The following is a 25691-nucleotide window of genomic DNA, read 5'->3' as shown; positions in this document are numbered from 1 at the left end:
GGTGTCTAATCATTGTTTGAGTGCTAACCTGAAGGTGTCTTTGTTTTATCACCTCGAGACAAGTTAAAATTTTGCTAATCGGCAATTAACACCAAAATTGTATGACATACCAGACATGTCTCATCAGCACAGCACTCATTTAGCTCCCAATAAGTACTTGAAAATGAAATGAAATGAAAATCGCTTATTGTCACAAGTAGGCTTCAAATGAAGTTACTGTGAAAAGCCCCTAGTCACCACATTCCGGCACCTGTTCAGGGAGGCTGGTACAGGAATTGAACCCGCGCTGCTGGCCTGCCTGGGTCTGCTTTAAATCTGCATTTAGTACTGTGCTAAACCAGCCCCGACTTGCTCTCTTACCAAAATAACCCCCTACATGTGTTAATGTGTTGCCTTTAATCATGTAAAAGTACTTTGGTATAGTTGTTAAATAATTAAGTGCATTGACCTTAATGATAAGACAGAGGGCGCAATTCTCCACTCCCGCGCCGGTTGGGAGAATCGCCTGGTGCGCCATTTTTCCAAGCGATGCCGGTCCTACGCCCTCCCGCGATTCACCCAAGCGGCGAGAATGGCCCCGTCGTGTTCTGCGCGGCGCAGGCCGGAGAATCGCCCGAGACACCCAAAATGGCGATTCTCCGCTATTCCCCGGCCCGGATGGTCCGAGCGGCCTGCCCAATACGACGGGTTCCCACCGGCGCTGTCCACACTTGGTCGCTGCCGGCGGGAACAGCGCGGAAACACTGGGGGGACGGCCTGTGGGGGTTCCTGCACCGGGGGGGGGGCTCAAATGGGGTCTGGCCCGCGATCGGTGCCCAACGATCGGCGGGCCAGCCTTTCCTCCGCGCCCCGCAAGATCCATCCAACATCTTCTTGCGGGGTGGCCGCTGGGAGGACGGCAACCACACATGCGCGGGTGACGCCAGTTATGCGGTGCCGGCCGTGTCATTTACGCGGCACCACGTTTACGCGGTGCCAATGCCCGGTGCGCGCTGACGACGCTGCTTTCGCGACACGCCCCCAGAGCTCCTCGCGGCCCCGCTCCTAGCCCATTTTCGGGCCTTGAATCGATCGCGATCGGGGCCGTTTCGCGTCGTCGTGAAACTCGACGGCGTGGGCACTTAGTCGCGGGAGCGGAGAATCGCGCCCAGAGTGTTTGCAGTATTTTCGTGAAGTATAATACAGGCCAGAATTCTCCGCTGTTGCGATTTACTTTTCCTGCCGACGGCGTGTGGTGGTTCCAATGGGGAATCCCACTGACAAGCAGGAAGACAGAATGCCACTGCCAGCGAATGGTGGGTCGTCGACAAACACGTGGTTGGTTAACCGGAAAATCCAGCCCATAATATATATATTTACAGCATTTCCAAGTCTCTTATTTTTGTCTTTTACTTCTTCTGATAACATGTCAACATTATAACACAAGGAAATCCTACGCGTTTTCAACAGCTCCACAATCTGAAATCTGCCTCTCGCTGCAGAAATAGTTTTTATAGAAAACAATTGATACTCATCAAAAAACGCAAAATAATAATTAAAGAAAATTGGGGATGGCATTTAAAAACGTTATTCCTTTTTCAAAGAAGTAGACTGCACTAATTTTCTCTTTTGCTAAGTAGGTTAATTAATGTTGTACTCTTCTGACCTGAAGCCAGAAACCTACAAGCTGTTACGACTAACCTCTACTTGACTTGCTTTAATTACCTGGATTTAGCTATTCGGACCACTACCCCACAAGAAATATATGAATAATAGTATCTTTCCCATTATAGTTTTTCAGAATTAGCTAGCAAATTACAGCTACTTTCCATAATATGCAAATAGTGATGAAAAATCATCTTCATTTATTTGATTAGAAACAGCACAGACCACCCCCCCCCCCCCCCCCCCCCCCAACACTCAATAGGCAGAGTGGCTCAGTACCATATAGTGCCTGTTAAGCACAGAGCTAATAGGCACTATTACCAAAATATTCCATTCCTGTAACCTGGCTGCATACAAAATTCAAGCAAGGCCACATTGCTAAAGAAGAGACCAATTTCCCAATAATTTTACTTCAGTACAATCGTGAATGAATGTTGTTCAATTACCAGTGTTGTATGTCGAGTACAGCAGACCATGTGGTGGTAGACTTGGAGTAGTAACTGACACAACTGGAGTTGCCAGAGCCTGTGTTGACTGTGAGCTGCTTATCCTCTGTACATTCTATAAGTGAAAAAAAAAGATAGAGTTATTTAATACAAGCGTATGCTAGATCTTTCCGTAGGCAGAGTTGTACAGGAATTATTGGACAAGCAAATTTATTTTCATTTTCTCCATTCAAAAAAAGCTGTCAGTGATCTAAATCTCATTAACTCACTACGTTCATAGGCATGAAGATATTCGTCACAAAAGCAAGAAATCTAATTTATATTTTGTACACTGAAGTTATTTTTATAACTTAATGCAACCCATGATTTATAATACATGAACATGCTGTATTGGGGATTATTCATTGTGCAAAATGGGACGTAATGGATCCTGGTTCCTCCACTTGTAATATGGAAGAATAAAGCAAGACACACTCCAATTCTGTTCAGGTTTACAATGCAGCCCGTCATTCATTCATTCATTCTGCCAGTTCCCCGTCAGGCCACCAGGTGGAATGGTGCACAGAAAAATGGTCGAGCGATCGGAAATCTTTCCTCAGTTTTCCTGTTGAGGATTTTAGTCAATTGCAGAGAGTCTTTGATAGCATCACATACCAGTCAATTGCTGAATTGACAGTGCAAGCGGGAGACAACTGGATACATATTTGAATCAGAGGAAAGTACAAGTCCACAAGGGAAGAACTGGGCATTGTTTCTGATTGCTCCTGCGAAGAGCTAGCATAGATATCATAAAATCATAGAACCTCGTATTATGGGGTTTGTGTGGACGAATAGGACCCCGAGGGTAAGGAGAGGCTTTCTGGAACGCAGTAGGGACCGAGGAGGGTTGGCGCTGCCGAACCTAGGGAGCTACTACTGGGCAGCAAATGTGGCGATGATCCGTAAGTGGGTGATGGAGGGAGAGGGGGCGGCATGGAAGAGGTTGGAGATGGCGTCCTGTAAAGGAACGAGCCTGGGGGCACTGGTGAGGGCACCGCTGCCACTCTCGCCGTCAAAGTATACCACGAGTCCGGTGGTGGCGGCAACGTTAAAGATCTGGGGCCAATGGCGACGGCACAGGGGTGCAATGGGAGCCTCGGTGTGATCCCCGATCAGGGGTAACCACCGGTTTGTCCCGGGGAGGATGGACGGGGGGTTTCAGAGCTCGCATCGGGCGGGGATTAGAAGAATGGGGGACCTGTTCATTGATGGGACGTTTGCGAGCCGAGGGGCACTAGAGGAGAAGTTTGAGATACCCCCGGGAAATGCTTTTAGATACATGCAGGTGAGGGCGTTTGTGAGGCGGCAGGTGAGGGAATTCCCGTTGATCCCGGCACAGGAAATTCAAGACAGGGTGATCTCGGGTGTATGGGTCGGGGAGGGCAAGGTGTCGGCAATATACCAGGAGATGAAAGAAGAGGGGGAAGCATTGGTAGAGGAGCTGAAGGGTAAATGGGAGGAGGAGCTGGGGGAGGAGATTGAGGAGGGGTTATGGGCTGATGCCCCAGGTAGGGTTAATTCCTCCTCCTCGTGTGCCAGACTCAGCCTGATACAATTTAAGGTGGTTCACAGAGCGCACTTGACGGGGGCGAGGTTGAGTAGGTTCTTTGGGGTAGAGGACAGATGTGGAAGGTGCTCAGGGAGTCCGGCGAACCATGTCCATATGTTTTGGTCATGCCCGGCACTGGAGGGGTTCTGGAAAGGAGTGACGGGAACAATATCTCAGGTGGTGAAAGTCCGGGTCAAGCCAAGCTGGGGGCTAGCAATATTTGGAGTAGTGGACGAGCCGGGAGTGCAGGAGGCGAAAGAGGCCGGCATTCTGGCCTTTGCGTCCCTAGTAGCCCGGTGAAGGATCTTGCTAATGTGGAAGGAGACGAAGCCCCCCCAGCGTGGAGGCCTGGTCAAATGACATGGCTGGGTTCATTAAGCTGGAGAGGATAAAGTTTGCCTTGAGAGGGTCTGTGCAGGGGTTCTACAGGCGGTGGCAACCGTTCCTAGACTATCTCGCTGAGCGTTAGAGGAAGGTCGGTCAGCAGCAGCAGCAACCCGGGGGGGGGGGGGGGGGGGGGGAAGAGAGGGCGGAGGGGGATGTCCTGTGAAGGGGTAAGGGGTAAGGGGGGTTTGCCTAGGGCGTGTTTGAGCAAGAGAACACATGAAAGATTTGGGAAACTGGCATGTACGGGAGGGAGCCAGTGTACAAAGCTCTGTAACATATCGTTTTACCATGTATATATCTTGCTATGTGCGTTTTCTTTCTATTTTGTTACGGGCGGGGGGGGGGGCGGGGGGGGGGCGGGGGGGGGTTTATTGTTTGCAAGGGTGAAAAACTGTGTTAAAAAACTTTAATAAATATATTTTAATTTTTTTTAAAAAAAATCATAGAACCTCTACAGTGCAAAAGGATGCCATTTGGCCCGAGTCTGCACTGACCCCACCTAGGCCCATGTCCCGACCCTATCCCCGTAACCTCCACCTAACCTTTTGACACTAAGGGGCAATTTAGCGTGGCCAATCCACCCAACCTGCATATTTTTGGAATATGGGAGGAAACTGGAGCACACAGAGGAAACCCAAGCAGACACGGGGAGAACGTGCAAATTCCACACAGACAATTGCCCGAGGCTAGAACTGAACCTGGGTCCCTGTCGCTGTGAGGCAGTAGTGCTAACCACCGTGCCACCCCATGATGCATCAGTGGTCTCCACCTTCTTTGTTGTAAACCTCAATCGTTGACCTACTGCAATTTGCAATCAACCCTGCGTAAACAGGCTTCCTGCGCATAGTGGTCGCAGTATTGGCATGATACTGTGTGGCAGACAGTGCAATATAACCAAGGCAAGCTCCACAACATGGACAACACAAGTGCATTCTTCAATTACTACTTGTAGCCATCAAGAAGAATCAGCACTAGTGCTTTAAACAATGTGCAGCCAGCCACTCTTACTACTTGATGCGTTTAAACAGTGGATATAGGACCCAAATGTAATTGCTAGTCTGTGCAGAGTTGGCTGGTGTCAGCCAGAAGAGTATAGGTGTACTATCATCAGCGTGGTTTTGACCAGGTTTCTTCCTCTTCCCCACCATCAAGATGCGCGCATGAACAACGACCGACACAATCAAAGAATCAAAAGGGAGGGAAGCAAGAGGGGGCAAATTGAAAGGAAGGTAATTTATCCAGATTAAAAGACAAGGGTCGTTGGTAAATAGCACAAATGCCTTATTACATGCAAATGTTTAAATAAGAAAGACATTATTCCAAAATTATGTTAATATAACATACCAAAGTGGGTACGATCCAATGGCTACACTACGCAGAAAAAGCAGTTTGTTGCAGCACAGTGTGGTCGATAAGAGCTGGGAGATCTCAGGAGACCTTGTGATGTAAATCCCGCCCATTGTGGGCAGGATCAAGTTTTGGCAAATTTGCATATTAGAGCGAGACAGTAAGTCTCACTCTAATGTGCAGATTCCCAAGGTACCCAAGACTATGGGATTCATCCCTTCACCTCGGAGACCTCAGGCGAATGCCGTTCAGCATAAATGGAATGGGGAAAGACCACTGTGTAACGTCTTACCAGCAAATGTACACCGAGGGGCGGGTAACAGTGTAAACCCCCCTCAGTCTGGGTCATTAACACTCCAATGTATAAAAGAAACATGACAATGTAAATGTTTAAGAAGGAATTGTAACGTAAAGAGCGATTATGGGTGTAAGGTTATCAAAATTGAATGGAAGAAAGTCAAGGGAATGTGTAACTCTGATGGAAATGTACAGTCAAGACAATTCGAAATGTTCTGTAATGTTTATGACAGATTTTATGAATAAAGTATATTTTTGGGAATAAATAAAAATAAAAATAAATGGGAACCAGATGGAACGGCACTTGTGGGGCTCTTCTAGGGGATTGAAGGCCCCCAGCCACATGCCCTAGCAGTGCCATCTGGGTACCAGCCTTGGACTGCAAAGGTGCCCAGGTGCCACTGCCAGCTTGGCACTGCCAAGGTGCTAAGCTGGCATTTTTTGCATGCAAGTGATCAGGCCAGGGGTGGGGGAGGGAAAAGATCGGGGGTCACTTATGGGGTCTTGGACATCATTAAAAAAGACGTCCCGATCTCGCTATACTGGACAGTTCTGCCGAGCAGAGCTCCCCAATGTACAGAATGGGGCTATGTGCGGCTGCGAATCCTCATTCAAGTCCCTTATACAAAATGAGTCATGTTGAATAACCATGTGTTTTTCAGCATTGTGAGTGCCAGGAAACATGTGGCTAGACCCGCTCACTGTGGGACTTTGTTTCCATTTGGTTGAATCAAGCCCAGTAACACAAATATATTAGAAAATTTTGTAACTTTTGTTAGCATGGTAGATTTCAAAATCAAGAGTGGGATTAGTAGCCTACGGCCATACTAGTCTGAAAACGCCTGATCACATCTGATCTCGGAAGAGTGGGATTAGTGGGCCTGTTGGCTGCAGGCGTAAATCCCTTCATGGCTGCAAAATCTCACGAGAAGCCAAAAGGGGATTATCACCGGCAGGATTTCAGAACGTGATCTCCCTGGGCCCTCCCTGATTACGCGATCGGGTTCATGCCCAGGAAGGGCGTGAATCTGATTTGCATCAATTTGAATGTATTATAATAATGTTTACCATGGTTAACGTCGGGCCATCAGCCCTCAGTTAATCATCCCACCCTGAGAGGGAGGAAGGAGGTGAACACCACTGTCTCCAAATATGACCTGGGAGTCCTAGGGGTCAAAGATCACTGGCCAATTCTGTAGAGTGGGGGGTTCTCTGCGTGGCCGGGGGGGAAGGGTCAGTGGTTATCAGCATGGGGTTCACAGCTAATGTGGGTGGTTCCGAGATCTACTGCTTGCGCCGTTTTAAATTTCTTAGCATCAATCTGTAACATGGGGGTATGGGGCAGCTGCGGACCACATGGGATGGAGGCTGGGGTATGATGAGAGTCAAGGAGACGGGCCTAATGGCTGGGTGGATGAGACTCCAAAAGAGAAGACAACACGGTGTCAAGCCTTGGGGGCGGGGGGGGGGGGGGGGGGGGGGGGGGGTCATTCCAGAGACTCAAGCTTGTCAAACTCATTGGCCATCAAGAGTTAACCCTCAACAATGTCAGCTGCCCACAGTCTCAAAGTCAAGGAATTACCGAAATAATTCAAAGTCAAGGAAGTTCCTCCCGTGGCCTAGTGGTATAGGTCATTAACTGGTGTACCACAAACCTAGAGTGATGCCTTGGGGTTCCCGGCTCAAAGCCCACCATAGTCGATGGTAAAAATTGTGCAGAGTGTGCTAATACTAAAAATGTTACTCGGGAAATGCAGGAAATTATGCGTAGCATTCAGAAAATGACTTTTTAAAATCATATTTTGGTTTAAGTTTCATTTGCTCTTTGTTTTTGTTTAGGGCAGTGCCCCTTTTAATTTGTCCCTCAGTTTGTTTATTTTCGTTTAATTGGTTGAACTACAAAATTGTTCAAAGTCAAGAAATGGGATGAATACTCTGGGTTCAAAGCTAGACACCTGGGTAAATAGGATCGAGAGGCACTGGGCTAGCTCATGTGCTGGCCTCCAACACCTGCCATTGAGAATCCATTAGCCCCCAAGGCTGACATCACCGTCCAGTTCACCCTGCTCATTAGGGATGTGCGAGCATATAAGCTTCCTGTCAGAACCCCAGTGAAGTACAGAATAATGGGGGGGATAACCAGACAGGAGGTGAAAGCCGACTCTGGTTGGGTGAGGGCATAGGCCCGGGCCAGTCATGCTGTGGAGGTGTGAGGGCACCCGAACTGTGAATGAGCGGGAGCCTCAGGTGTGGGACTGACTGGGACTGCAAAGGGTCAGGTATTGATATTATGCGACTGAGACACTAACCTGACTGTTTCTCCTTCTCTCATCCCTCGCAGGTCACCGAGTGATATCAGTGTGGAGCCAGTGGAGCTGGTTATTCTTCTCACCACTGCGCTGGAGGAGCACAGACTCCAGCAGCAATGTGCAACTGCACCCAGGGAAGACCCAGCAGCAGGAGACCAGGGGGGTTCAGAGCAGGCTCAGAGGCCAGAGGCCGCTCCATCTATACGGGGGGGTACAAAGGCGCAGAAGGAGACCGAGGGAGAAAAGGATCAGAGTGTCCTTCATGGAGGTGTCAGGAAACATGTGCCATATGAAACTGTACGGTGCCTTTCCAAATTGGCGCCATCTGGAGACAATGGACACCCTCTCCCTGTGGCATGAAGCCTTCAACTTTTAAGTGAGGAAGCTGATGCACTCTATGCAAGGGCTTTGGACATCATTCATTTCGACCTTGGCCAGGTCGAGCAAGATGAGGGGGCTAAGGAATTCAGCACAATTGCTGCTCTGGCGCAGGTGCAGAGGGTGATTGAATGCAGCCATGTCGCTCTACGTGCTCCGTGGCATCAGGGAGCCCCCTCAAACAGAAAGGGTTTGCACTCCCTCAACATGCAGCCATGTCGCTCTACGTGCTCCGTGGCATCAGGGAGCCCCCTCAAACAGAAAGGGTTTGCACTCCCTCAACATGCAGCTGGTGTGTGACCACCAGATGCTGTTCATGCACTTTTGCTCATGTTTTCCAGGGGGGTGTGCATGACAGTTACATCCTTGGGCAGTCATAGGTCACTGGCATTTTTGAGGGTCACCCCAGGCTGCAGGGATGGCTTGTAGGGGACAAGGGATATCTCCTAAAGTCTTATCGGATGGCACCAGTGTGGAGGCCAGAGACTGCAGTAGAGGGCCGATACAATGAGGCTCACAGTGCCACACAGTCTGTGATAGAGCAGTACATTAGCCTTCTGAAAATGTATTTCCACTGCCTCAACCGGTCTGGTGGAACCCTCCAGTACAGCCCTCCGAAGGTCTGTCGCATCGTGATGCTTTGCTGTGCCATATATAATTTGGCTTTGCAGCAGGACGACGACCTTCATAATAATAATCTTTATTGGCACAATAGGCTTACATTAACATGTATCTCGGACGGGTGTGGGGGCAGGGGTCGGGGGGCTGCCATTCCGTAGGGCAGGGACTCACTTCAGGACCTGGAGGTGCAGGTTGCCCGGGAGAGGGGGGGGCTCCGCTGGTACAACATTTCTAGTTTGGTGGGGAGAGTGAAAGCTGATCTGGCAAGGTGGGATGGTCTCCCTCTGTCACTGGCGAGTCGGGTACAGGCGGTTAAAATGAACGTGTTGCCACAATTTCTATTTATTTTTCAATGCCTACTGATTTTCCTGCCGAAGGCTTTTTTCAGAGAGATTGAGGGAAGGATTACGTCGTTCATATGGGGAGGGAAGGTGGCCAGAGTTAGAAAGGTGCTACTACAGAGAGGATTTGGGTCTTCCGAACCTGATGTATTACTACTGGGCGGCAAATGTGGAGAAGGTGCGGAGCTGGGTCAGAGGGATTGATTCCCAGTGGGTCAGAATGGAGGAGAGTTTGTGCAGGGGATCGAGATTGAAAGCACTAGCAACAGCTCTGCCCCCGATAGCCCCGGGGAAGTACTCAGAGAGTCCGGTGATAATAGCTTCATTGAGAATTTTGAGGCAGTTTCGCCAACATTTCGGGTTGGGGGCAGGGTCAAGGGAAATGCTGATTCGGGGGAATCACAGATTTGAGCCAGGGAGGTGGGATGGAAATTTTCGGAAATGGGAGGAGAAGGGGATTAAGACACTGAAAGATTTGTTTCTTAGGGGTCGGTTTGCAGGATTGAAGGAGCTGGAAGCGAAGTATGGGCTGGAGCAGGGGGAAATGTTTAGAGACATGCAGGTTTGAGATTTTGCCAGAAAGGAGATACAGAACTTCCCGGAGGAGCCGGCCTCCACATTGCTGGAGGAGGTGCTGACGACAGGGGGACTGGAGAAGGGGGTAGTGTCAGCAGTTTACGGAGCTATTTTGGAAGAGGTGAAGGTACCACTGGAAGGGATTAAAGCAAAGTGGGAGGAAGAGTTGGGAGAGGATATGGAGGAGGGGTTCTGGTATGCGGTGCTCCGGAGAGTGAATGTCTCCACCTCGTGGGCGAGATTGGGGTTGATACAGCTGAAGGTGGTATACAGAGCACACCTCACGAGGGCGAAGATGAGCCGATTCTTTGAAGGAGTAGATGTGTGTGAACGTTGCAGAGGGGAGCCCAGCTAATCACGTTCATATGTTTTGGTCCTGTCCAAAGCTAGAGGATTACTGGAAGGAGGTTTTTAGCGTAATTTCTAAAGTGGTGCACCTGAAACTGGACCCGGGCCCTCGGGAGGCCATATTCGGGGAATCGGACCAGCCGGGGTTGGAAACTGGTGCGGAGGCAGATGTTGTCGCATTCGCCTCCTTGATCGTCCGAAGGCGGATCCTGATGGGTTGGAGAGCAACCTCTCCACCCTGTGCCCTGGCGTGGCAGGGGGACCTGTTGGAATTCTTGACTCTTGAGAAGGTTAAGTTTGAACTGAGGGGAAGGGCGGAGGGGTTCTACAATTCATGGGCATTATTCATCATGCACTTTCAAGAACTGGATAACATCGAACATTAGTTGGGGGGGGGGGGGGGGGGGGGGGGGGGTCGCGATGGGTGATAATGGTAGCTATGGGTGATTCCTGATTCCAAATCGGATTCCAGGTGAGTGACTCCTGATTCCTTTTTGTCATTTGTTTATGTGAACATGTGGGTGAATGTTTGGGGTTTGGTGGGAGGATGGGATCGTTGTTATTGATATGGGGATTGACATATTTGTTACTGATTATTGTTTGTTGTTGGTGGGTGTAAATTTGGGAGAAAATGTGAAAAAGGAGGAAAATAAAGAAATATTTTTTTTTTAAAAAGGCTTACATTAACACTGCAATGAAGTTACTGTGAAAAGCCCCTAGTCGCCACATTCCAGCACCTGTTCGGTTATACAGAGGGAGAATTCAGAATGTTGAAATTACCTAACGTCTTTCGGGACTTGTGGGAGGAAATGGAGCATCTGGTGGAAACCCCAACAGACACAGGGAGAACTTGCAGACTCGGCACAGTCAGTGACCCAAGCCGGGAATCGAACCTGGGACCCTGGCGCTGTGAAGCAACAGTGCTGCCCCCTGTACCCCCGTGCCGCCCTCTTCCCCCCCCCCCCCCCCCCCCCCCCCCCCCCGCCCCCAACTACCTACTCAATTAAACGGCAATTCACCTATCCCGCACATCTTTGACTTGTGGGGGTGAGACCCACGTAAACACGAGGAGAATGTGCAAACTCCACATGGACTGTGACCGGTATCGAACCCGGGTCCTCAGTGTTGTGAGGTAGCAGTGAGTCACCCTATCACGTGTCAAAAGACGAGGACGACCATTCAGGGGGGAGTTAACAATGAAGCCGCTGAGGAGCCAGAGGATGGAGGCCAGGCGGGGACAAGAGTGTACATGGGCAGGAGGCCAAGGATACTAAGGATGCCCTTATTGCCTCCCATGGACTCGCAACAGCATGTTGTCCGACAGCACAACCCCACACCCCCAGGACTCCTTAGCCTTGCGAACCCTCCCACTACATTTAGATGCATTCCCAGGATGCACATCTGAGGTGGAGGCTGACTGCTGCCTTCCAAGCCCTGTTGCCTGAGATGCCCTTGGTGGGTGTCCTCTGGTGGTCCGGGACCTGGAAGGCCCCGGCCTACTTTCAGGTGGCACTGATTTTGTCATGTCACCTTGTTCTGCCTGCCGCACCTGAGTTGCGCCGGTCTCAGAAAGAAGGGGGTGGATTTTGATTTGCTGGGCTCTCCCAGGGTCTCCTGAGTGGAAGGATGTGCTCCAGCGGATCCTCCCCATTCCGGATGCACGTGGGCCCTGGATTGCTCCATGGGATGGAAGGGAAGCTGTAGTGACCTCCAGAAGTCTGAACGTCATCTGGCGCTGCCAGTCCTGGATGACCACTATGGTCTGCACCATGATGTTGAACCCCTCAGCCTTGGTCCTCAGGAACTGAGCCATGCTTTGGTGTTCTCCCATCAGGGATCTGACATTTTGTCCCAGCCTTTCCACTCCGACCGCCCCCCCCCCCTTGTAGTTTTAGCCTGTGTGCCATATATTGCCAGCAACATTGCTTGTGGCAGGAAATTTTGGGACTCCTCCATTGGGCTTGCAGTCGCAGGAATGCCGCTGGCAACCTCTTCTGATATTCCTAGCTCTGCTTTCGCATCCCTAGCAGCTGAGGGATGAACGTGTATGCAGGCATGGCATCTGGCTGGGGCACAGCGGAATCGTGAGATTCAGCAGACCTCCGACTCCCCGATCCCTGGGACGTTCCTGCCTCCACCTCATGTGCATCGGAAGCAGTGTGATGGTCACCAGATAGTGACCCAGAATCCTGCCTACTAAGTTCGCCCACCGAGGTGTGTGTCTCTGCGGTGGTGGGTGGTGTGGGCGATAGCTGTGACACTTCAGCTGTGTCCTCCTCAGAGGTGGTGTTGAGGGTGGGAGGTGGGACACTGCTCATATATGGTACAGGCTCTTTGATTGATGTTCCTGGTTTTAGTACATGGTCTGGTCAAGTGTTTGTACGACACAGAACTCTTTGAGACTGTTCATCTGGATGAAGATGCAGCGGTACCTCACTTTTCTTTCGCAGGCCCACATCCCTCTCAACACTACTGTTGAGAGTACAGTACTACTCTTCCCCTGAGAGCTCCTTGGCTCTCTCCGCGTACAGAGTTGAATCTTCAGTTTCGGCATCTCTCGCTCGCAGACGTTATGCTGGACTTCTTCTGAGGAACACAGCTGGGGATAATGTGAGCCAGATGCCTGGCAGGTCAGAGGCTGATGAGGAGTGCGGGGTGAGGGGGTTGAGGATGCTGGTGGGAGGTGGGGTGCTAGGGCCCTGCGAGGTGGAGGCATGTGAGATCGAGGTGACATTCAGGGAGGGCGACAGTAGGCTGGAGTGCAGAGTGGAGAAAGGGAGCACTTACCCTGGCTGATTGGAGAAGGTCATTCTTTTGTTTCTACATTGCACAGCCGTTCTCTTGGTCACGCTGCTGTCACTGACCAGCACTGCACCGTCTCCCAGGTGGGATTTGTTACCTTGCTGGAGGGCCTCCTGCCAGACCGAGGGTATATTGTCACCCGCCTCGCCTCCACAGCATCCAGCAAATGACTGAGGGCCCCCTCCGGGTATCGAGATACAGATTTCCTCGCTGCCATCCTCCTGGTTTGAATGATAGTAAGCACTGTGGAGCCATTTAAATGCAGCATTCCTTTCATTTAATTTCCCAGTTGACCCCCGAAACCAGCCATGTTCCAGAAAATTACTTTGCGGATCCCACCTCCGGGGCCGGTGGGAATGGCACTGATTTCCTCGCCAAAAATGGCACTCTGCCATTTGTTTCAGAAAATTCCACCCCAAATATTTTAGATTAGGAATCACAAGCATCCTAAAGGCATGCAGAAAAAAATTAAATAGACCAAATGTTAACCAGTGCAAAATGATTCTAGTTCACAATACATTTTAATACAAAGTGTACACATATCGACAATCCTCGATGCAAAGCGAATGGCCTCAATGCTAGAAATCATTTTTTTAAATCTTTTTATTCTCCGCATTTTCAACATTTTCATCAAATAAACAAAAAACAAACACAATAACAACCCCCAGAAACAACAACCCCCCCCTCAATATACAGACTAATACATCTACTCGTGCATTCCAGATAAAAGTTAAGTCAATCAGTAAGCCATGCAACAATATACAATAACCCCAAAGCCCACCCCCCTCCTCCAGTGTTCAACGGCAACCAGTTCTCTGAAGTGCATAATAAACAATCCCCATGAATTGTAGACCCCCTCCTTCATCCCCCTCAGCTTAAATTTCACCTCCTCGAGAGTCAGAAATTCAAGTAGGTTCCCTCGCCAAGCCAAGGTTATGGGTGGAGAAGCTGACCTCCTCCACCCCACCAGGACCCGCCTCCGGGAAATCAGCGAGGCCTGTGCAGCTCAGGCCGGTCCGACACCCCGAAAATGGCTATTATGGAGACCTAGTTCCAAATTCATGTGTAGCACCTCTGCGATGATACTGAAAGCCTCCCTCCAATACCTCTCCAGCTTTGGACAGGACCAAAACATATGTAGATGGTTTGCGGGGCTCCTCCCATAACGCTCACATATGTCCTCCGCTCCCTCAAAGAATCGGCTCGGCCTTGTCCTCATGAGGTACGCCCTATGCACGACCTTCAGCTGCATCAACCCCAACCTCGCGCATGAGGTTGAGGCGTTCACCCTTCGGAGCACCTCACACCACAGATCTTCTTCCACAACCTCCCCCAGCTCTTCTTCCAACTTGGCATTAGTCCCCTTCATTGACACCCTGTCCTCCCCCAAAATCTTCCCATAAATCGCCGACACCACCTCCTCCATTCCCCCTGTCGTCAATACAAGGGGGTCGGCGCTATCGTGAAGCTGGGAACTTCCTTTCTAGCAAAACTTGAAGCTACAGGTACCCAAACCCTTCCCCTTGCCCCAGTCCATATTTCTCCCCCAACTCTTCCAACCTCACAAAACATCCCCGCAGGAACAGGTCTTTTAATCCCCCTGATTCTCCCATCACCGAAACCTCCCACCCAGCCTCTCCGGCCCAAACCTGTGATTAATGCCAGAAATCATTATTTGGTGGCAATAGAGTTACTTACAGGTTGACCCAATATTTGAACCAATATTGAGGTACAAATCTGGGCACTTTTCACTGTGCCGAAAGCTAATGTTTAGTTAGTATAGACTGGATCTTTGATTCAAACTAAAATCATAAGATTCTTGAGGGATACAACCTCGTAACTTAATAATGGATTTGCATTAATAAGATTTTAACAAATTATATCAAAGCAAAATACGCTACAAAATCTGGGCAATTGTCAAACCTTTCCATACATTTACATCCCTGTCAATTTATTGAGAGCTACTTATATACATTAGGTAATGCGTAGAACTAGATGTTGGCTTTTGCTGTTATTGCAGAAGTTCTTATATGCTTTTGAGGATCAGGCTGCTGGGAGAAAGCAGGAAGGTGTAGCAAGAGGTATAATTCTAAGATTTCATATGATTTTCAAGAAGCTGTTAGATATAGCACTTGGGGCGATGAAGATCAAAGGATATGGGGGGAAGGCGGGTTCAGGCTATCGAGTTGGATGATCAGCCATTATTGTACTGAATGGCAGAGCAGGTTCGAAGGGTCGAATGGCCTCCGCTTGCTCCTATTTTCTATGTTTCTGTTTCAAATTAGCAGTTACTTCAAAAATAGGGGTACAAATATTTTCTTTAAAAGGGTAAAATGCAAGGGCATAATATTCTGGTGTTCCACACGACAGACAATACTTCGCATTTGGATGAAAAGCACTTTCCGCTTCAAACTCAAAACCATGCAATACTACAGTTAAGAAAAACCCTGAAAACATGTATTAGTTCAAACCTCTTTCAAGACCTATTATAAACACACACATTTCTCCAAGGTGCGATCAGACTTACCATATCCAACTCATCCTCCTCTGACTGCAAAAAGCAGATATAAAATAAACATACTCTTGTTATTCGAAGTGAAAATGATCTTCACATTGCACATAACTGGTAGTCAATCAATATAAGGTATAGATTAAATTCCAAGTGTGAATTTGTTTGCTTCAACTATTAACTGATCAATGGTTATATTGAAATGAAAAACAGCACTGGATGTTTGTTTTAGATTCTCATGGCACCCATTGTACTGTCAACTCCTATTTTGCATCTCATCTTTCTCAATGTAGTCAAGTTAATTTTTCTCGAATAGATTCTCCTCACATATCCACAGCATTTGGGGTATTCCATCCATGGATCCCTCCTATTGAGGTTATCCCTCAATTACATAATTTTCAAACATAGGGCCAGCTTCTACAACTACACCAATGGCACCAACTCCAGCTTCTTGATTCTCCCTTGACTTTACGAGCTAGCTGGCCAGCAGCAAATCCTAGAGCAGCCAGAACTTGCGGCATTTCAATTTAAGCAAGATGGAAGACTATTGTTTGGCTCCCATGTTCTGCCTCAGGCAACAATTCCACATTCCACCCTGGCACGTGCTTAGATTGAATCTGAAGTTATGTTTTTGTGTTCTTTTTTACACCATATACAACAGTGCTTACTTCCAGCTCTGGAACATCACTCTATCTATGTAATTGAGCCATTGAAACTCAATTAATTACTCTGACATTCTCCTCAATAGTGGCCCTAGCCCCACCTTAGATTAACTCCAACTCTGAGACATGCCTTTCAGGAAACCTTGCATAACTATCACTCTGTTGTTGCCAATCCACACTGTCTCCTTGATGCCTACTGAGACTAGTTATAATCCTCGTAATTCCTCCAGTACCTTTCTTTACCTGACCTGTTCAACCATCCTCCATGTGCACAATCCAGTGCACAATCTCTGCCCATCAGTTTAGTGTGATTACCCAGCTTTATCATCCTGTCCCCTCAACTTCAGAGTCTTTATAAATGTTACTCTCTTCATAAACCTTTACCTCGGAGCATGATTTTGGTCACAATTCCTACTTCCTGCTTAGTTTAGCCATCCTCCCAAAGAACTGCTTTGCAGCATCTTTTTTTGTGTGGAAGATACTATACAAATATAAGCTGATGCTTTATCAAAGTATTATGAGGATGTTCGCAATGTATTTACTTTGTTAACATTTTGACTATTTCATGGTACGGCTCCCGCAAGCTGTGTACCCATGGACCTAGTATACACAACTATTTTCTGTGAGTTAGTCTGCTTATCAGAATAAAATAGAGTGACACAGCTATGAATGAATGTGTTGATAGAATCTGCATTGCAGTATTGTCTAATGGACTCACCAGGGGCGGCATCATGCCCTTGCTGGTCGGTGGAATTACTACTCGAAGGTCTGGCTTGCGATTGTTCATTCCAACATTTCCACCAGGAGGGGGCGGAGACTTTGTGGGCATCACTTTTCCTAATCCATTGCCACCTGTGGAGCACAACAGGCCAGGCGAAGCACGAGGGTTAACATAACCATTTCCTGAAATTGGTTGAAAAAGAAATTAAAAGATACACTTTTGCAATCTTATATTCCCTTTTATTACACTTGGGACTCAGTTTCTTGGCTAATTTAATTTTTTGCAGTCCTTGAGAGTCAGTACGCATGTGACACATCCTGCTTTTCTTTGATCACAGTGAATTGGGCTCACATAGGAAATGTGTTGATGAGCGCATTTAAAAATGCCACTGTCCCTGGCCTGGAAGGAGCCGATTGCACAATTCTCTGGGTAGTAATTGCCCACTTCAAAGCTTCAATTGGCAGCAGGGCACAACGGCTGCCCATGGGCCATTCAACCATTGACTTAATCAGGGTGGAGTCGGGAAAGCAGCAGGGTCCCCATCTACCACCGTCCCACTTAATTAAATGCCCCCCACCACCAAACTTGCCACAGAACAGACCATTAAATTCTGCCCAATGTTACTGGCCGTGGCTTTACATTGGACACCTGCTGCAAAAGTATTTTGCACTTGATGGTATCAAATGAACTGCGGAATTGGGTCATTCCTCTATTGTGCAGATAATGAACAAGTAAATCAAAAATGTATCTTCCCTGATTACAAAGCATTTCGTAGCTGTGTTCCCCAGGAACTGTGTCCAATGATCAATGAGGCCAGACAGTGCCTTTTGAACCAAATGTCATCCAAGAAGTCTATCTGAAGGGACCTTCCCTTGCAGGGGAGGTTTTTTTTAAAAAATGTGGCAAATTTCAGTCCTTAAGTAGAGATATATATTTCTGGATGCCATTTTATAAGTCTTCTCTTTAGGTATAAGATGCAAATTAGATACTTCAAAACAATTAGACAGTCTTGCACACTAATAATAATAATACTCTTCCCGATAGGAAGGGCTTGCCTGAGGTCGGTAAGTTATCTCAGGATTATCGCCTTGAACACATGACTGTACTGAATACCATTGTTGTTAAAAAGAACCATTTGAGCACAGCGGACAGTCAGCTGTCCAATTACAAACACTGCCAGATCATGAATTCCAAAAACAAAATGATTGCTTTAGCAACCTTCCGGCAAATTACTACAACTATGAGAGCACTGCGCTCCCCCAGTGCAATGAAAATAATGAAGCCAGTCTCAATATATTGTCTGTACTTTTAAAAAAGAGATATATTGATATTCTATTGCAATTCTTCAATAATCCAAGTACTCTCTGATTATAGAAGGCACACCAGTGTTGAGACCATTACGGTTTCTAATTTACATCAGTCATTTACATTCAGAGACTCAATACAAAATGGTCAAAATTTGCAAAGGATGGCAAGCATGGGGCAGCACAAGTGGATAGCACAGTGGCTTCACAGTGCCTGGGTCCCAGGTTCAATTCCCCGCTGGGTCACTCTCTGTGCGGAGTCTGCACGTTCTCCCCATGTCTGCGTGGGTTTCCTCCCGCAGTCCAAAGATGTGCAGGTTAGGTGGATTGGCCATGCTAAATTGCCCTTAGTGTCCAAAAAGGTGAGGAGGGGTTATTGGGTTACAGGGATAGGGTGGAAGTGAGGGCTTAAGTAGGTCGGTGCAGACTCGATGGGCCGAATGGCCTCTTTTGCACTGTATTTTCTATGTTGTAAATGAGGGGAACCAGTGAAATTGAAAGAGGCAGGCAGCCTAGCATTTGCATAATGAGTTAAATACAATAGAAGTGGTTTGAAACAATGACTGCAGAAAATTATGACGGTGGCACGATGGCACAGTGGTTAGCACTGCTGCCTCACAGCACCAGGGATCTGGGTTCAATTCCGGCCTGTGTGGGTTTCCTCTGGGTGCTCCGGTTTCCTACCACAATCCAAAGGTGTGCAGGTTCGGTGGATTGGCCATGCTAAATTGCCCCTTAGTGTCCAACTGTTAGGTGGGGGGGGGGGGGGTTGGGGGGGGGGGGGGGGGGGCTGGATCGGGTGCTCTTTCAGAGCGTTGGTGCAGACTCGATGGGCTGAATGGTCTCCTTCTGCACTGTAGGAATTCTATTTCAACCAGAAGTGGAAAACAGGCACAAATGTCTTCTGCAAGTGATGTTGGAAGTAACCAAGGGCGCAGAAAATAACTTGGTAGACATGTAGAACGTCAAATGTCGAACATTAAAGGCCAACAAAAAGCTGACGTGCACAGCTAACTCTAGTCAGGCCACACCATGAACACCACGGCCAGTTCAGTTCTGGCTACCAAGCAATAATGGAGGCAGTCAAGATAGGCAAAAGTAGTGAAGAGCCACCAATCCGAATCCTCGTGTCAGGGATCTGGAGACATGAGGAAAGTCTGGAGAAAATTATGCTTTTCAATCTGGATAGTGGGTGTCTGAGGTGTGACCATACCACGGTACGTAAGAAAGCAAAGGGTATGGAGAAGACTAACCTACGACCTTAATTCTAATTGGGAGAGGAGGATGAGGGGAAATAGGCTTGAATTAGTGAAAGATCATTTTTAGACCGCTCAGGAAGCTCTTCATCAATTACAAAGTATTTAAAGTACTAGTCCATGCAGGGTCTATGCTCCACACAAGCCTCCGCCCACCTTCTTCATCAAACCTCATCGACGTATCCTATTCTGTTCTTCTTCATGTCCTTATCTAGCTAGAGTATTCGCCTCAGCTGCTCCCTGTGGTAATGGGTTTGACATTCTAACCCACTTTGGGTGAAGATGTATCTCCTGATTTCCTACTGAATGTATTTGCGATTATCTCACATTTATGGCCCATTTCTGGTCTTGTCTATGATTGGGAATTCCTCCTCTACATCTTTTTTCGTTTGTTTATGGGATGTGGTTGTCGCCCGGCTAGGCCAGCATTTATTGCCCATTCCTAGATGCCCTCGATAAGGTGGTAGTGAACCACCTTCTTGAATTCCCATGTGGTCGTACAGCCTTGGTTATGTTAGGAAGGGAGTTCCTGGACTTTGATTCAGCAACAGAGAAGGAACAGTGATATAGCTCGAAGCCAGAATAGTTCCAACTCTGAATACCCCATCAAACGCTGTTATAATTTGCCTCTCTCAGGTCATCCTTTAGTCTTCTCTTTTCTAGAGAAGAGAGCACCAGCCTGATGGAGATCACCTCCCAGTTCAATTGATCAAACCTTTGATCAGACATCCAGCTGGACAGGTGCAGGCAAAAATCTAAGAACCGAGACAGGCCCTTATTAATTCTACTTGAGATCTGGAATTCCTTCTTTCTTACCCTAATAAAAGGTCTAATGATGATTATACAGCAGAGTTTTAAAAGTTAGGGCAAGCTCCTTCAAAAAACATTCAATTCATCTACGGGAGCTGCTTCAAATAATCATCTGCCTAGGCATGTTGAGAGGTTTGGAAGCAATTCAACAACTCACAAGGTAACAGGCAGAAGTTAGCTTACGTCAATTAATTGCCTCCCCCTCAAACCCTGAGAACGTCCATGCCTATTATTTTGCTACGCTAATTGTGGATTCGATTGCGGAGTAATGTTCCAGCTTCAAACAGGACACATGAGCTGTCACAATTGTCATCATTGCCAGACTACCTGCTAGAGTAGTAGATCTTGGTGGAAATAACAAAACAGAAGCAGAGATTGCGTTTCCGTTAAACTCTGCTAAATGTGTGTTACAATCAAGTCCAATATGAAATCTGCTCATGAAGTGGCAATAGGAAGCTCAGGCTTAACATCTTAAGACGACGCCAACTGGCCTGTGCAGCTCAACTGTTCGTTAAATCAGCTGGAATCGTGTGCAATAAAGGTTTACCATTTTGATTCTTGCCTTTCTTGTGCATCCTGCTGAGTGCATGTGGGGACCATGGTGATGCAAAAATCTAACATAATACAGGCCCCACTGAACAGTAAATCCCATCTGTATCACACAGTGAAGCACGGAAAAATGCAACCTTTAAAACGTATGCTGATCATTTAGTTCTACAAAGCTGCACACCAGAGGAAAAAAAAAACATATAATTTCCGTACTGGTTGATCAGAAGATCTTTGTACCAGGAGAAGTTACCCATTATAATTAACACTTTAAAAAAATGAAAATAGAGAATTTTTTTTTGTATGTACTAGTTCTTCACGGGCTTCAAAGCTATCAGTTGGAAGGCAAAAGATTAATCATTTGTGTTGCAGATCAGTAAAACTGGCAATATTATATCCATTTCAGAGTGAGTGCACTGTACACAATTATATCCTCCTCCATTTTTAAACAAAATTACATTGCATAACATTTTCATTTCCATATAGCATGCAAATAAGTCTGTCTGGAGCCTATCCAATACAAATACAACTAATAAACAGAATACCATCTGGTCTTTTCATTTAACGGTTGTAAAAAACGGGTACACACACACATCGTTCCACAGTTTGCCATCTCAAATCAGCGTGATGCACTTTACTGCCACCTAGTGATTTTGTTGTGAACAAGACGTGGAAGAACAAACTAAAAAGCCTCTGAAAAGTAAATGAACTGCGATGAACGGAACGTTTTCGCATTGGCCCTCGCAGATTTTAAAAACTTTTTTTTTGTGCACATGTGCAGGGATTGGGCAGACTACCTGCCAGAAGGCCTTTCCCATCTCGTCTTTGTTCTGGGATAAAGAATATTTTGCGCCATCCTTTCTGCTCCACGAATGTCACCCAAGAGCCAAGACATTGTTAAGTTATGTTTGGAGGGGCAGCACGGTGGCGCAGTGGGTAGCATTGTAGCCTCACGCCACTGAGGTCCCAGGTTCGATCCCAGCTCTGTCCGTGTGGAGTTTGCACATTCTCCCTGTGTTTGCGTGGGTTACGCCCCCACAACCCAAAGATGTGCAGGGTAGATGGATTGGCCACGCTAAATTGCCCCTTAATTGGAAAAATGAATTGGGCACTCAAATTTTTTTTAAAAAGTTATGTTTGGAGAGGTGTTTTTTGCCCTCATTCGGGGAAGAAGGAAAAACGAATTGCCTGTTTGGAAGTTGCAGCACTAAACTGCCCTAAGCTCCTCTGGTTCGCCTTTTCCAGAAGATACAGGAGTAGCTGGAATATGGAAAGTAAAGTCCTGTCCAGCCGTCAGAAGAATGACTATTTTGTGTGTGCATGCGGCCAGCTTTAACACGAACAACTGAGCTTCTGTATTGAACAGGAAACATTGAACTCAAATATTTATTTTCCACACCACTACAAAATGAAAAGAATGTCAGGGTCCTTACAAAATAATTTTCCCAAGACTCTGTGAACACAATAGCAATTCGTATTATTATAAGGAGCAACTGAAGGATGTTACTAGGGAGAGAGCACTCTGTTGATTAATTCAGGTCTTTCAAGCAAACAATATGATTTCCAACATCAGGGGCTTTTTCCAATTGTTCACTTATCTACTCAGGGAGCCAAATAGCCTTGATCCCAAATGGAATAATAGTTTCTGGGTTTCAGCCCGATACAACCTTGCCAACAAAGCTCTCGCTGTCTCACACTCCAAAAAAATGCCCAGCTGTCTGTTCTATCTTGTGGCCTGACCCTTCCCACCTCCCGCCCCACAAGAGCTGGGATGCTCTTCATCATCCTGTCCTCCTTAAAGTCCACCTTTTTGACCAAGCTTTTCTTCAGCTTTTTCCTTTCTAACATCTCCACCTTGGGCTTGGCTTTCTGCACCCACCTACATGTTACTTCTACATAGAGTGCAAGCTGTTGCTATTGCTGGAAACGACTTATTGTAGAACAGCAGCCCTGGAACCAAACAGGCTGCATTTGGACAGTCAAAGAACAAAGAACAAAGAAATGTACAGCACAGGAACAGGCCCTTCGGCCCTCCAAGCCCGTGCCGACCATGCTGCCCGACTAAACTACAATCTTCTACACTTCCTGGGTCCGTATCCCTCGATTCCCATCCTACTCATGTATTTGTCAAGATGCCCCTTAAATGTCAATATCGTCCCTGCTTCCACCACCTCCTCCGGTAGCAGGTTCCAGGCACCCACTACCCTCTGCGTAAAAAACTTGCCTCGTACATCTACTCTAAACCTTGCCCCTCTCACCTTAAACCTATGCCCCCTAGTAATTGACCCCTCTACCCCGGGGAAAAGCCTCTGACTATCCACTCTGTCTATGCCCCTCATAATTTTGTAGACCTCTATCAGGTCGCCCCTCAACCTCCTTCGTTCCAGTGAAAACAAACCGAGATTATTCAACCGCTCCTCATAGCTAATGCCCTCCATACCAGGCAACATTCTGGTAAATCTCTTCTGCACCCTCTCTAAAGCCTCCACATCCTTCTGGTAGTGTGACGACCAGAATTGAACACTATACTCCAAGTGTGGCCTAACTAAGGTTCTATACAGCTGCAACATGACTTGCCAATTCTTATACTCAATGCCCCGGCCAATGAAGGCAAGCATGCCGTATGCCTTCTTGACTACCTTCTCCACCTGTGCTGCCCCTTTCAGTGACCTGTGGACCTGTACTCCTAGATCTCTTTGATTTTCAATACTCTTGAGGGTTCTACCATTCACTGTATATTCCCTACCTGCATTAGACCTTCCAAAATGCATTACCTCACATTTGTCCAGATTAAACTCCATCTGCCATCTCTCCGCCCAAGTCTCCAAACAATCTAAATCCTGCTGTATCCTCTGACAGTCCTCATCGCTATCCGCAATTCCACCAACCTTTGTCGTCTGCAAACTTACTAATCAGACCAGTTACATTTTCCTCCAAATCATTTATATATACTACAAACAGCAAAGGTCCCAGCACTGATCCCTGTGGAACACCACTGGTCACAGCCCTCCAATTAGAAAAGCATCCTTCCATTGCTACTCTCTGCCTTCTATGACCTAGCCAGTTCTGTATCCACCTTGCCAGCTCACCCCTGATCCCGTGTGACTTCACCTTTTGTACTAGTCTACCATGAGGGACCTTGTCAAAGGCCTTACTGAAGTCCATATAGACAACATCCACTGCCCTACCTGCATCAATCATCTTAGTGACCTCCTCTAAAAACTCTATCAAGTTAGTGAGACACGACCTCCCCTTCACAAAACCATGCTGCCTCTCACGAATACGTCCATTTGCTTCCAAATGGGAGTAGATCCTGTCTCGAAGAATTCTCTCCAGTAATTTCCCTACCACTGAAGTAAGGCTCACCGGCCTGTAGTTCCCGGGATTATCCTTGCTACCCTTCTTAAACAGAGGAACAACATTGGCTATTCTCCAGTCCTCCGGGACATCACCTGAAGACAGTGAGGATCCAAAGATTTCTGTCAAGGCCTCAGCAATTTCCTCTCCAGCCTCCTTCAGTATTCTGGGGTAGATCCCATCAGGCCCTGGGGACTTATCTACATTAATATTTTTTAAGACACCCAACACCTCGTCTTTTTGGATCTCAATGTGACCCAGGCTATCTACACACCCTTCTCCAGACTCAACATCTACCAATTTCTTCTCTTTGGTGAATACTTATGCAAAGTATTCATTTAGTACCTCGCCCATTTCCTCTGGCTCCACACATAGATTCCCTTGCCTATCCTTCAGTGGGCCAACCCTTTCCCTGGCTACCCTCTTGCTTTTTATGTACGCGTAAAAAGCCTTGGGATTTTCCTGAACCCTATTTGCCAATTACTTTTCGTGACCCCTTCTAGGCCTCCTGACTCCTTGCTTAAGTTCCTTCCTACTTTCCTTATATTCCATGCAGGCTTCGTCTGTTCCCAGCCTTTTAGCCCTGACAAATGCCTCCTTTTTCTTTTTGACGAGGCCTACAATATCTCTCGTTATCCAAGGTTCCCGAAAATTGCCGTATTTATCCTTCTTCCTCACAGGAACATGCCGGTCCTGAATTCCTTTCAACTGACACTTGAAAGCCTCCCACATGTCAGATGTTGATTTGCCCTCAAACATCCGCCCCCAATCTATGTTCTTCAGTTCCCGCCTAATATTGTTATAATTAGCCTTCCCCCAATTTAGCACATTCATCCTAGGACCACTCTTATCCTTGTCCACCAGTACTTTAAAACTTACTGAATTGTCACTGTTACCGAAATGCTCCCCTACTGAAACACCTACCACCTGGCCGGGCTCACTCCCCAATACCAGGTCCAGTACCGCCCCTTCCCTAGTTGGACTGTCTACATATTGTTTTAAGAAGCCCTCCTGGATGCTCCTTACAAACTCCGCCCCGTCTAAGCCCCTGGCACTAATTGAGTCCCAGTCAATATTGGGGAAGTTGAAGTCTCCCATCACCACAACCCTGTTGTTTTTACTCTTTTCCAAAATCTGTCTACCTATCTGCTCCTCTATCTCCCGCTGGCTGTTGGGAGGCCTGTAGTAAACCCCCAACATTGTGACTGCACCCTTCTTATTCCTGATCTCTACCCATATAGCCTCACTGCCCTCTGATGTGTCCTCCCGCAGTACAGCTGTGATATTCTCCCGAACCTGTAGCGCAACTCCGCCTCCCCTTTTACATCCCCCAATCAGTGAGTTGGGGGGTCCAGAGGCTGGGGTAGGGGTCTAGAGATTGGGGCCCCCATTTTAAAATGGCGCCCACGATCTCTTCCTGAACTGGTGAGCAGAACCCGTTA

General features: G+C 47.4%; 1 protein-coding gene across 9 annotated transcripts in view; it reads right to left on the bottom strand.

Annotated features, from left to right (window-relative positions):
• LOC140387547 (myocyte-specific enhancer factor 2A-like) overlaps positions 1–25691 on the bottom strand; it is a 277365-nt gene that overhangs the window by 11585 nt on the left and 240089 nt on the right. For 7 of the 9 annotated variants that reach the window (XM_072470797.1, XM_072470794.1, XM_072470789.1 and 4 more), the window contains 3 exons: positions 16974–17158; positions 15612–15635; positions 2091–2205 (listed from right to left, as the gene is read on the bottom strand). In XM_072470797.1, the coding sequence (XP_072326898.1) occupies positions 2091–2205; positions 15612–15635; positions 16974–17158 (324 nt within the window). The remainder of the gene's footprint in view (positions 1–2090; positions 2206–15611; positions 15636–16973; positions 17159–25691) is intronic. The other 2 variants (XM_072470796.1, XM_072470795.1) reach the window with 1 other exon arrangement.

This window comes from Scyliorhinus torazame, chromosome 12, assembly GCF_047496885.1.
Source record: "Scyliorhinus torazame isolate Kashiwa2021f chromosome 12, sScyTor2.1, whole genome shotgun sequence".
Taxonomy (NCBI): domain Eukaryota; kingdom Metazoa; phylum Chordata; class Chondrichthyes; order Carcharhiniformes; family Scyliorhinidae; genus Scyliorhinus; species Scyliorhinus torazame.
This window is presented reverse-complemented; position numbering and strand designations above follow the sequence as displayed.